Source organism: Cricetulus griseus, chromosome 5, assembly GCF_003668045.3.
Source record: "Cricetulus griseus strain 17A/GY chromosome 5, alternate assembly CriGri-PICRH-1.0, whole genome shotgun sequence".
Classification (NCBI taxonomy): Eukaryota; Metazoa; Chordata; class Mammalia; order Rodentia; family Cricetidae; genus Cricetulus; species Cricetulus griseus.
Genome location: NC_048598.1, coordinates 129697803 through 129710458, shown reverse-complemented (window position 1 = coordinate 129710458; position 12656 = coordinate 129697803). Strand labels below are relative to the sequence as shown.

General features: G+C 46.2%; 1 protein-coding gene across 1 annotated transcript in view; it reads left to right on the top strand.

The window, feature by feature from the left end:
• Prkch (protein kinase C eta) overlaps positions 1-12656 on the top strand; it is a 200684-nt gene that overhangs the window by 128772 nt on the left and 59256 nt on the right. The window contains exon 10 of the mRNA XM_027418245.2: positions 10718-10872. Coding sequence (XP_027274046.1) covers positions 10718-10872 — 155 coding nt within the window. The remainder of the gene's footprint in view (positions 1-10717; positions 10873-12656) is intronic.

The following is a 12656-nucleotide window of genomic DNA, read 5'->3' as shown; positions in this document are numbered from 1 at the left end:
GACCTTGAACTCTGGACCTGGGGAAGTTCTGAGCCAAGTGTCAGGCTTTCTGCAAAAAGTTCAACCAGGGTAGCTATATGACCCAAATTAACTAACACCATAGTTTCTGCATTGCCTGCAGATAGTCCCTGGGAGGTTGTGTGGGTTCCACCTTGACTGACATGAATGTCAAGGCAGGGTCTGAAGCTGTCTGTAGCTGGAGTGAGTCCACCCCATCCTGGAGACAGTGATACAGTTGTAAAAACCCAACCTTCTTGGGCAGAAACCATAGGCTGCAATGTGTTCTAGTTTTGAAATAGTTGAGTTTCTTGTAAGTAACTCATTGCTGGTTGGAACTTGGTTATGTCTGTCTCCCCTGGGTCCCCAAAACAGTCCATGCTTCTCATGAGTAGAAACAGCCTTTTTGCAAGTTAGCTTGTGGCACAACGGTAGGAAAGCGTCTATTCATTCAGACCACAAATATGGAGTGCCTGCAACATGAAGCCTGGCTTTCAGCCTTGAGGACACAGCAGGCCGCAAAGAAGATCAGGCTCTGCCTTCAGGTAGCTGGCCTAGGAAGCTAAGGGCCTGAAGCTGTTCTGTGTGGGTGTGCTCAGCAGGAGACCAGCCATCCATGGGAGGCTATTCTTAGATTTCCACTGGTCAGGCTTAGTATAGCCACCTGCTTGGAAGGGAGAAGAGTGGTATTTAAAGCTGTATTTGCTTGTAGGGCAGAATGAATTTGGGATCTGCGGATGGTTATTAGGGAGGGTTGATTCAAGCACCACATCAGCTTTGGCTAGTGATTGGTGCTGTATCGCTTCAGCATATAGGCTCATGTCAGAAGGCAGAATGGGAATAGTGACAGCCCTAGCTTGCTTCTCGCCCACCTAGATGTTTGTGTGGTCTTCTCACACTGACATCTCCTGTTCTAGGCTGCAGGGACATTTGTCTGTCTCTCTGCTCACCCCCAAATAACCTCATGAGCCATCAAGACCCTTGGTACCACTCATCACAAGACTCTTTGCTGCTTCTTGCTGTCAGTTGACACTGCTCTGTCTCACTGCTCTATCCCTGTGTTCTAGAGAGATCAGTATGCCCTTTCTCCCCTGCAGGGCCAGCCAGAGCCTTCCTGCATCCTTTGCGGAGGGAGGCTTCCAGCTTGCAGGGTGTTCATTCAGCAAAAGAGCCCACTCTATTGTGAGCTAGTTCCTTCTTGCCCACTTCTGCTCTGTTATCTTTTATCTCTCAGGAGTTGTGGAGGTTAACATCGGAACTCTTCCCAGAGCCTCCTCAATTCATTCTCAAGGTGTATGGCATTGTAAATGTTAAATGATGTAACATATAATTCCCCATCAAAACAGGAGTGCCCTTCGGCTGCCTCCACTTCCAACCATACCTGTTTTCCCATTTCTTTGCATTGTGCCTTGGGAAGCCCCTTGGGCATTTTCCTGATCTGTTAACTCCCTCCCTCCCTGGGCAGCACAGAACCATTTCTCTTCTGTAATGTGAAGTAGGGATGAGCCACCGTCCATAACCTCTATACCAGCACCCATCTGCTGATGGTAAAGCTGCATAGCATAAGTTAGACACAATCAGGAAACACAGCTATTAAGGTAGCTACAGCCTGGTTAAAGTTCCTCTTCCGGAAGACTATAGGATATGGGCCTGGCATTTACCTGATTACTTCCTCTTTATTTGGGCTTTCCAATAGATCTGCAGAGAAAGTTCCTTTTCACATTGCTCAGAGTGTCACTCTATCACATGACCCATCTCAGGGCTGGTGAATTGTTATTGTTTGCAGTGAACCATAAATAAGATCCTTACTTGAACAGTGCCACGCGTGTGCCCTTCTTTAACACATGGTGGGATAAACCTCTCTTGGAGGGCTGTCCTGTGCATTTTAGGCCATCCATCAGCGTCCCTGCTACCAACTCACTAGGTATCTGTTGTGCCCTTGAGTTATTGCCAGGTGTTCCCTGAGCAATCTGCCTTGACTGAAAACTGTGGCCTCTCATGACTATCAAATAATCTGTCCTCAGTGTCTAGTTACACGGGCTGAAAGACTATTTCCTAGAGAGAAAACCAAGTGTGTCAGACTGTCCTTATAAAGGAGTACATGGCCAAGCAAGATGGCTCAGTGGGTAAAGGTGCTGACCACCAAGCCCAGCTATGCAAGTTCAGTCCTGGAATCCACACGGTGGAAGTTATAAGTTGTCAACTGACCTCCACATAGGAGCCATGGCATGCACCTGCCAACACCCATGTGAATACACACAAATCAATAAAATTTTTATCATGTTTTTCTGGGCTTATGGAGAGGAGAGGTAGTCGTGGGAGCTCCTTAAAGCTGTCAGTGTCTGCACTGACTCACTTGCTGGGACAGGACTCCTGGCCTGGGAGACAGCACAAGTGTACAGGATTTGTTCAACATGTGAGGACCTGACTAGCGCCCCACTGGCTCTTCTTAGTCTAGAAGTCTGCTGTACAGCAAGGCAGAGATGTGGGGTTCCTGGGGCACCAAGGAGCCAAATATGAGTTCACCAAGTGTGAGTTTTAAGTGGGTTATGTCAACACAGAGTGGGAGAAACACACAGCTTCTCTTGTTTTGGTATTTAATACACTTAATCAATAATGCATCAAACCAGCACTTTTTATGAAAGCTGCGATCTCTACTGGGGCCCCATGGAGAGGCCTGTCTGTGAGTCAGACCCTGTCCTGTACAGGGCACACAAGGCTGGATTTCACAAACCGATAATCAAGCCTTCAAAAAGATTTCCCAACTGATATGGAAATATCTGCTGCTGACAATGTGAGTGTTGTTTTGAGGGAGAGAAAACTTGTGGCTTTCTTTTTGGCCCAGGGCAGTGATCTCTGGAGTAGACTGGCAAGACAGCACCTTTGAGGGGTGGCTGCAGTTCCAACCATTAGGGAGCTTGGGGAGAGTGGGCTATAAGGAACTGCACTGGGGGGATCAGGAAACAGTTCAGATAGGAGATTGGGTCTCCATGGCACTTGATCTAGTAGAAGCTGTAATATAAAATTCTCCACTCCCTGTTTGTGGAGGCAGAAAAGAGACAAGCTACAGAGAGAAGTCCACACGAGGGCAGAGATGGGTGGGAAGCAGGCAGAAGGAAGACTCAGAAATGCTTTCACAGGAAGAGACTCAAATGCTAAGAACTGGGGTCACCAAAGAACTCGGAGGCATTTCTTGGATCTGGCAGAAAGTGGTGGGTGTTTCTGTCTTCACTGTGCAGCTTTTTACAGGGCCATCTCAGCGCCATCAACTCGTCTGGGGTTTTTCTATGGACTTAACAGTGTCTTCTCCCCGAACAGCCCTTCTAATGTGTTTACACCAACTATCTATCCTTCATCAAATGAGAGCTGTGCTCTTAATTATTTTCCCCCTTGCTGTGACAAATTGTCTGATGAAAGCCACTTAAGGAAGACTTTGTTTGGCTCATAGTTTGAAGGTACAGTCCATCATGAGGGGGAATGACAGCTGGTCACGGTGACATCCACAGCCAGAAGCCTGAGGGAACACTAGCACCCAGCTTGCTTTCTCCATTTTATACAGTTGGGAACCCTACCCTGTGGTATGGGGTCACGCACATTTAGGGTGAGTCTGCCCATGCCCATTGACATAATCTAGAAAGTCCCTTACAAGTTTGTCTTCTAGGTGGTTCTGGATCCTGTCATGGTGTTTCCTTGTCTGACACACAGGCAAGTCAGGATTCATTATAAGAATGGCTGTAACAAGTCCTGGCCACCAGGGACAAACACAATTGCCTTGGGGATTGTGAATCCCCAGGTTCAAAGTCCAAGTCCCTAAAGTTCTGTTTGCCACAGTGGAGGCATACGAACCCATCTTACCAAAGATGAGTCTCTGTCCAGATATTACCTTGACTATGTGGCCTCACAAGAGGCATGCTAGGTGAGTGAATTAACTCCATCTTACAGGGTTTGCAGGATGACAAAAACCAAACCAAAATAAAGCCATTACACCCCATCTCACTGTTTCTTCTGTGAAGCCTTTGCAATCATTCTTAATGTGGTTAAATTCAAGTGGTTTCCAGTTCGAGCATGGTGCAATCAGATTTCCTCACAAGGGTGCTTTCCACTGTGACCTCTTTGACGTCAGTAACTGCTTCCTGTTGATGTGAATTCTCTATTCACCCAGCTGACGACTTGGTCAGCAAAACATAATGAAACAGTGGGACTTAGGAGCCATTCAACATGGTGCCATCTGTTCCCAGAGATCCCCTTCTTGCCCACAGCTCTTAATAGCACTGCAGTTTTCAATATGGGGCTTGTTATTCATACATAAATACTCCCCAGCAGCTCTTAGAATTTGATGAGTGTAGATAGGGCTTCCAATTCAACCGTGCCTTGAATCACTATCTAAATTATTCATAACCATAAATGTAATTGCTATTCTTTGAATTTTTTTCTCCGTCTTCACTGTGGCCAATGTGCCGTGACTGTTTCTTACAAAAACATTTCATTCCCAAAACAGCTTATCTGCAAATGAAACATATTTGTAAACCAAAAGGATTATGTAGTCTACTTTTAAACAGAGAAAAATCTTTCTTAATGTGGTTATGAGGATGAGTAAGTGCTACTAAGTAAGACTTCGAAGTCTTCAATAGCATATTTCAGTCCATAGGGCAGCACCTTTGTTTCATAATAACTGTTTTAAAATCCATAAAGCTGAGCATCAGAATCCATATTTGATGTTAGAAAATTAGGAAACTGAATGGAACTGAGTGCTTGGTAGGTATCTGTTTGGTTATCAACCCAGTTTGGGGACTCCTTAAAAATACTTCCTAGAATGAAAAGCCCTTACCTTGTCAAGGTCATTGCCACATGGCATTAGGAAATGCTTTTGTACCTCAGCAGCTGGGCTTGAGGGGTAGGGGGACTTTCATCTTCTTAGACCTGCTAGACTTTGGGTTGACCTTAGACTAGCTACATAGCTAAGGGTGGCCTTAAACTCCTGATTCTCCTACCTCCAAGAGCTGAGGTTATAGTCATGAGTGGTGCCTAGAGCACCAGGCAGAGGTGCTTTAGATTCTTGTCCTATACTTGGGGTCAGGGAGTCATTGCAGCTTTTATTAGTTGGCACATACTTCTATTTCTCTCTCTGTCTCTCTCTGTCTCTCTGTCTCTCTGTCTCTCTCTCTCTATCTCTCTCTATCTCTCTCTCTCTCTCTGTGTGTGTGTGTGTGTGTGTGTGTGTGTGTGTGTGTGTGTGTGTGTGTTGCATATAATGGATACCTTCTGGGTGAGCAGCAGTGCTAGCCACGGGGCCATGATGGCTGAAACTATAGTGGAATGGTTATGATAATGGGGTGATAATAATGGCAGTTACTATCATATTTTGAGCACTTCCCATAGATCAAATACTAGTCAAAATTCTTGGCTTAACACAGTTATTAGTCCTTGTAAACCTTGAGTTTAGTCACCTTGCCATTCCCATTTCACAAAGTGAATTGTGAGAGGGGGGGAGAGAGTGAGAGAATTAAAGAAAGGGAGAGAGAGAGAATATGAGGATAAAGTACACGGGGAGCTGCCTGTGCCTACTGAGAATTCTGGGTCCACAGCTCAGGTGTAATTTACTGGGCAGCATTCCTGTGAGTGACACCAAGGACTTGATACTGGGCACACTGTCTCCTGGATTTAACTTTACTGTCTACTAATAGGTTCTACTTATTAGGATTCTTTTGAAAGGGCCTGGCACTGAGGCCCTGGCCTTCATTCTCTACCTGGCATTTACCCATCATCCATGCACCCATCCAGGTTTGTACCATTCTGTTACACTGAGGAATTTCTTGTGTACATCACAGAAGCAACCTCAGCTCCCCCAGTCAGATTTTTTTCAGCTCTCACAGCTCAGATTGTATGAAAACTCTTCATTTTAGTTTGACTATTCTGGGAAAGAGACTGTGGAAAAGTAGGCTCCTTCCAATTAGTCATGTGCTGGAGATGCAGCCGTTGTCTGCACTGCCCCAGAGCAGTCTTTGAGAAGGGTGTTACCACCCCTGAACAGATACCCCCAAAGGTGTCCTTCACAGACTCCTTACGATCACACTCCTTACATGCAATCATTTGCCACGAGTCCCGTCTTAGCAGAGCTCTACCATGTAGCCAGGCTTTGCCTCATCTAGCTGCATATAGTTTCAACTTCCAGGAGCAACCTATAAAGAGAACACGGAAAAGTGTCTCCTACTGACAGCCACTGCCAGTTTAGAGGATGTGTTTATCTCTTGTTCCCAGAGAGCCAGGGCAGAAAGCTGGCACGGGCCTCAGTGGGTTAATGGACCCGGGGCAGATGACGACAGAAATTTTATTATTGCCATGCACCAGCGCCTTGAACTCTGTGCCTGAAACTAATACAGGGCGTGGGGACAAAGGGATTTCTGAATTGCTTTTGTTCCCCCAGGTGTTCATCATCCCATGTTGATGGCTTGCATTTGTGGTTAGTTGAATCAGACCAGAGAGAGGCACACAGGATAGACAAAGGGCTTGGCTTTGGAACTGAAGCTCAACCAGTCTTGGTTTCCTACCCCACAGGTCAGGGCAAACCTGCCTTGAAGGAACCAACACCACAGCTGAAGCTCTGCAGAGGTTCTGGCTCAGCTTCTAGGAAACTGAATGTTAGGAATCCTGAGCCGGCTGTGTGGACTGATTTTGAGCACAGGAAGAAGCCCCAGGCTGTCTGCCTGGGTAGGATTAGCAGAGCTTTCCCTGCCCCAGAAGTGACTCACAGTCACCTTAATCCATCATGCAGTCCCTCCCTAGTGCAGGATTCCCCAAAAGGACTTCATCTTATTTCATGGCACAGTGCATTGTGCAAGTAACCCTCGGGACTAGTTCTTGACCAACACAGAAGCTAAGAGAAGTTGTAGGCAAGAGGTTATCGCCTGCCTCCTTTCAGAACCTGGCATACAGATCTCTTCTGTGATGAGGTCTACCTCACATGTGAAGACTTCCAGGAGATCGATACAGTTCATTTCAAAAGAATAAGATTTCTCTGGGGTGGTATGGTTTGTTACTGGTGTTTTATTATACATGAGATATGCAAGTGGGTCTTGTCACTGGGGTCTTGTCAAGCCTCATCCCACAGGGTTCACATGTTTTATTCCCAGGCACTGTGTTTAAAATTCTGATGCAGTAGATGAATGATTGTGTTTATTGGGAGAAGTTGAAGACCCTGCAGTTCTCAGTTGTGGGTGACCTAGGATGGGGTCAAACTTGCCCCTTGCTTCTACCAAGGCTTTGTTACAAGTCTAGCAGATCCAGAGGGCTCTGTGCTCAGCAGCTTCATTGCTTAGCAATCTCTGTTCTACCTGGCGTCAGACCCGGCTACTGTACAGTGTATCCATCCATCCTCTTTCCATTCTTCTGTAGCCTGACCTGGAGGGGTGGGGGGAGTCAGCTCTTCTCAAGAGCTTTCTGCAAATCCTACCCTAGCCTCCAGGCTCCTCTCTCTCCATCCTCAGGACTCTGTTGGACCCTTCTGCCCCCTTTACCACCCAGACTGGTATGCTCTGTCTACACATCTATGAACAGGTGCAGGCCCACATCTGCTTTAGGATGCATGGTCCCTGCCCAGGGCCTGGAGTTGTGCGTGTGCCTAGTAAATGGTGATCTTTGCTCAGACCCTTAAAGAAAGCAGGAAGGTCTCAGAGAGCTTCAGGGGCTGCTGTGTACTCAGACACTTGCAGCTCTCAAGAGACAATCTGCAGCCAGTTGGTTCTGGTTTGGGATGCCATTCCAAATAAGCATGTTGCAGCAGTGATGCCATGAGAGAAAGGGTGGTTACGGATGACCCCCAATGACAGAGAGCAGGGTGTGAAGGTTTTGTAGTCACCTTCCGCTTCCCACCGCCTAGACAGCGCCTCTGTGGGACAGCTTTAAAATGACGTGTTGTCCAATATATTCTCTTCCTGCTTTCAAATCCCAGTAAGAAAAGTGTGGAGGAAGACCATGAGGTTTTAGAAAGCTTCAAGCGTCCTGATAAGCAGAACGGGATGCCACTCCAATCCCACAATCTAAAGCTGATGTCTGTCATTACATGGGATTTTTTGGGTCTTTTCTCTGACATTCTTCTCTGAGCTGAAAAGGTAATCATCGGAGCCACTGGCAGTGGCAGCATCAGTATTGTACCCTTGCCATGGGATGAAATGCTCAATAAAATTTTAATTTCTCATGATGTCCCATCTCTTATCCCACACCCTCCGCACATGCTGTATTAATAATAAACAGGTCTCTCTGTAAATAGTAGAGAGTCTTGTGACTTGCCTCCTCCTTTGCAATGGCAATCTTGGAGAGACTGTAGTGGGACATTTGCTCCGTCTTTAGTAGACATTTTAGAACAGGGTCAGTAAAAGCTCTCGGGTTTCTAGAGGTTTCTTTGCAGTAAAAAAATAAAACATGTTGCTGGTTGGCAAATATACTTTTGTACCTTGTCACATGGCCTTAGATCTTTGATAGGAAGGCTCTTGACTTCCTTCCATACTAGTTGCCTCTCCTCACTCTTGCTTTTCCTTTCTTCCTGCTCTGAGAACTGATTGCAGTCCAGGGCTGTGAGTGGTACTGTTTTCTTAGTTGGTGCCAGAGCTATAATAGACGTAAGTGAGGCTCTGGGTGGAAAGAAGCAAGAACAGTGAACCAAATATCCTCAGTTTTCTGTCTAAAGACCAGTCCCCAGATACAGCAGTGGAGAAAGGGCCGGATTCTGTAGGTTGAGATCCAATCCAAACCCAGATGCTGTGGGTGGAGCCAAGATGGAGGAGGAAGAGGAAGACTCAAAGGCCGTGTGTCCTACTCTCACACCTGCCATTTATCCCAGGATCCGGCTTTGTAGATTTTGGATATGAAAAAAGATATTGTGTGTGGAAGAGACTTCCTTCTTAATGCCTTTATCTTTTGATGACCACTGCTGCCTTGGAAACTTTTGTCAAGGACTCTGACTTGTGGCCTCCTCAGAATGGCTGCTTGCCTATGGACTCACTTCCAGTAATGGGATGTTCAGAGCAACTAGAACTCAAGTTCACCAGAAGCATGAAGTTGTAGTACTTGTTCAGGGGCACTACAGGGTGGTTTCTCCATCTTTATCTTCCTTAGACCCCTGGGGCTAACCCTCCAGATGAGGCTTTTGTTAGCATAACAATTCCTGTGCAGAACGGCTTCCCAGTTGTCTATGGAGGGCTAACCATCCATCGAACCCATTTGCTACTGTTGTCCATCCACCAGACTCCTGTCCATAGAATATATGACAGCCATTGCTCGTCACAACCCATCCACCCCACCCTGCCTCTCCCTTTGCCACTCAAACTCAAATGAGGGCCTTTAGCTTAGTCATAGGGATTGCTATATTTGTGTAGTCTTCCCTTGGACTGTGGGGAAACCTGAAGAACTGAGTTGGTGATAGTTCTTTTTTTTATTTTTATGAACTTTGCCCTTTTATTTTCACTCTTAAATTCATGCTTCTAGCTGATAGAAACAGGTGTAGTTTAGCACACACACACACACACACACACACACACACACACACACACACACCTGATTCCCTCCCCTTCTGATTGAGGTTTTACTTACTATAGGGAGTAGGAGGTCACGGGTCACACTGACCTGATAGAGATCAGCTTGATATGCAGCAGCAATACACTGGGAAGTGAGCCAAACTCCCCACCATTGTTCAGCCCAGCCACCCGGAGCAAAATTAGTAGCATCTCAAACCCCAAGTAAAGGCGGGTTCTTGATAAAACACCAGTTTGCCCACACAGTGACCGCCCGCATTCCCACCCCCAGAAAGGGCAGTACCATCTCTGATGGATGGAGCTCACCTGCAGGCCTTGCCTCACAAGACTCTTGCTCAGGTGCCTCCCTAACCCCGTGTCAAATGTCCCTGCTTCCTCTACCACTTCCTTCACAGCATTACTGAAACGTGTAGATTTGCTGTTTATGTTTAAGAAGCCCCATGTTTCTTGTACCAGCCTTTCTAAGGTGAAACCATATCTGCTTTATGTCTATGAGCCCCATTGTTGGGGTCCCAGCACCCAATTCAGTGCTGGGGCGGGGGATGAGGAAACCCACTGATGGTAGACATCCTTAGACACAAGCCTTTTGCCCTATGTGCCTCAGCAGTCGCTTGCTAGATGGACCTTTCTGACATGAAGCAGTCTTATGGCCCATGAGTCCTTGGTACATAGTGTGTGTAGTCCCCAGGCTGCTGCAGAGAAAGCTCTTTTAGGAGTCCATTTCCCTGCCTGGTGAGAGTCACTGCAGATGGGGACCTCATCTGTGCTTTATGTCCACTGTTCATTCATGGCCTTTGACAGAGGAATTTCTAACAGAGACTGTCCATTTGGCTGAGTTCTCTAAAAGAGTTACCCTTTTTTTTTTTCCCTGCTCATTTGTGAGGAATGAAGAAGCACCCTACCCAGTGTCCTTCATTCCATCATTAACCCTGTACGCTCCAATGAATCAGGCTGTAATGAGAACCAAGTTCTCTTGATATTTTCCATATGCAGACAAGGTTGTTTGGAACTACCTAAAGGGGATTTCCATGCCATTAGTCCCTATGGGATCAAGGACCTGACCCCCAGGAGGTCAGGGGGACCTCTGCACCCAGACAGCAGTCTGCATGTTTCCTGGAATATCTGTCTTTTCACAAGAGCACAATGCTGGTGAAGGAACAGTAGGCTAACCACTTTCCACATGTTTCGTCTAGGATCGTCTGTTCTTTGTCATGGAGTTTGTGAACGGAGGTGACCTGATGTTCCACATTCAGAAGTCCCGTCGTTTTGATGAATCCCGTGCTCGCTTCTACGCTGCAGAAATCATTTCTGCACTTATGTTCCTCCATGAAAAAGGCATCATCTACCGGTGAGTGTGTGTGCTGGGTGCCTCTTCTGATTCACCTCCTGCCTGGCTCCTCATTTGGCCTGGGCTTCCATTTCTTATGATCATCAACTAAAGACCTTAACAGTGATATCCACAGAAGGCCCAAGTATTCATTAGAGTTAACACAGAGATGAACTCCGCCTCCCAGCGTGTTTGAATTCCAGAGAGATTAATATTCATGGATTGGTTCAGCCAGCCATTTGCTGTGGTAGTCAAGCCCTGGAAAGTGCTGGATTCATTGCTACTCTCTTTTTATTTTTTCCTGTTCTAATACTTGAAGTGAGTTGGTCAATGTGGACCGGTTCTATTTTAAGAATCTGTGACAGAGCCAAGCCATGGCTGACTGTGTGAAGATAACCCTCTCAGACACTGCCTGCCTCTTTTCTCAAGGACGGGATCAAGGGTATTAAGGGCCTGGTTGGTTCAGATACTTGTATGATCCGAACTTAGTTGGGTGTGGCTTTGCTCCATGAACCCATGGTGGGAATCACCCCCGGGAGCATGGTTTCCTTGGCTAGAGATTCACAAGGAATTTGCTTGCAAATCATTTCTGTGTTGGGTCCATAGCAGATATTTCATGCTTGAGTCACTGTTCTCTGCAATTCTCCCCTTCTGGAAAACTGGATCAACATCTCTGATTCCCATTTCCTGGGACCTCCCTTGCTCCTCAGCATTTCTTATCAGCAAACTTTTGAGCTCCCCACATAGCTTTCATTTGAGCCTAGAGTTGTGTGATCATACCTCACTTATTTTAGGATGCATTTCCATATTTGTGGTTTTTCCTCTGCATATAATAAGAAAAATCTCTTTGGAGAAAGGTGAGAGTCAAATTCAGTATGTCTGTTTTTGCTTTGTCATTCTTTCTGTGGAGAAGCAGGTATACTCATTCTTCACGTGCTTGACTTCAAAGATGGCTACATGTTGTCATCTGTTATTTTAAAAATCTTTGTTATATATTCAGGAAGGGCCAGGCACAGAAGTACTTAGTATGCAAGTAACTTTCACATGAGATTTGGGTGCTGAGCCCTCCCCAGAACTTTTTAGTCACTTTCCTGCTTACTTCTTGTCACACTTTGCTCATTGAGAGACCACTCTTCCATTGTTGCCAGAGAGTGACCATTGTCCCTTATTCTTTTTCTAAAGATGTATGCAGGACTTGGGTTTCCAGCTGTTTGACTTACCTGCCATCTACCTGTATGCAGTCTCTCACTTCCCACAGGATGCTCTGGGCCTCTTCGTTTCCCTAAGCAGCCCCTAAAGATCACGCAGTGTTCAGTGACCATCAATTCACGGCCAAGGACATGAACATAATGATGAGCAAAACCAAAATTATTCCCTGGTGGGGAACACGCCCAATGATATCAACTCACTGCCAAGGACATGAACATAATGATGAGCAAAATTTATTTATTTCCTGGTGGGGAACACACCCAAAGATAGAGAAAGTTGTCGTCGGTCAGGTGATCACACACATAGAAGTGGCAAGTATGGCCAATGACGTGAAGCAGGGAAATGCAGTGCTGTGGTAGAGAATTTCCTAGGGTGATGGATATGGCTAGGGAGAGCTGGGAGATCCTCTTAAGGAAGTGACTTTTAGGCAGAAAGAACAGCAAATGCTGATGCCTGGTAGCAGGAAGAATGGCAAGTTCTAGGGCTTTTAAGAGACGTGGAGCTAAAACCAATGAGGCATATTTTCCCACTGCACTCCATTATCCAAGAATATGTACAGTCATCTGATGACTTTAAAATTTTATTAGATATGCCTC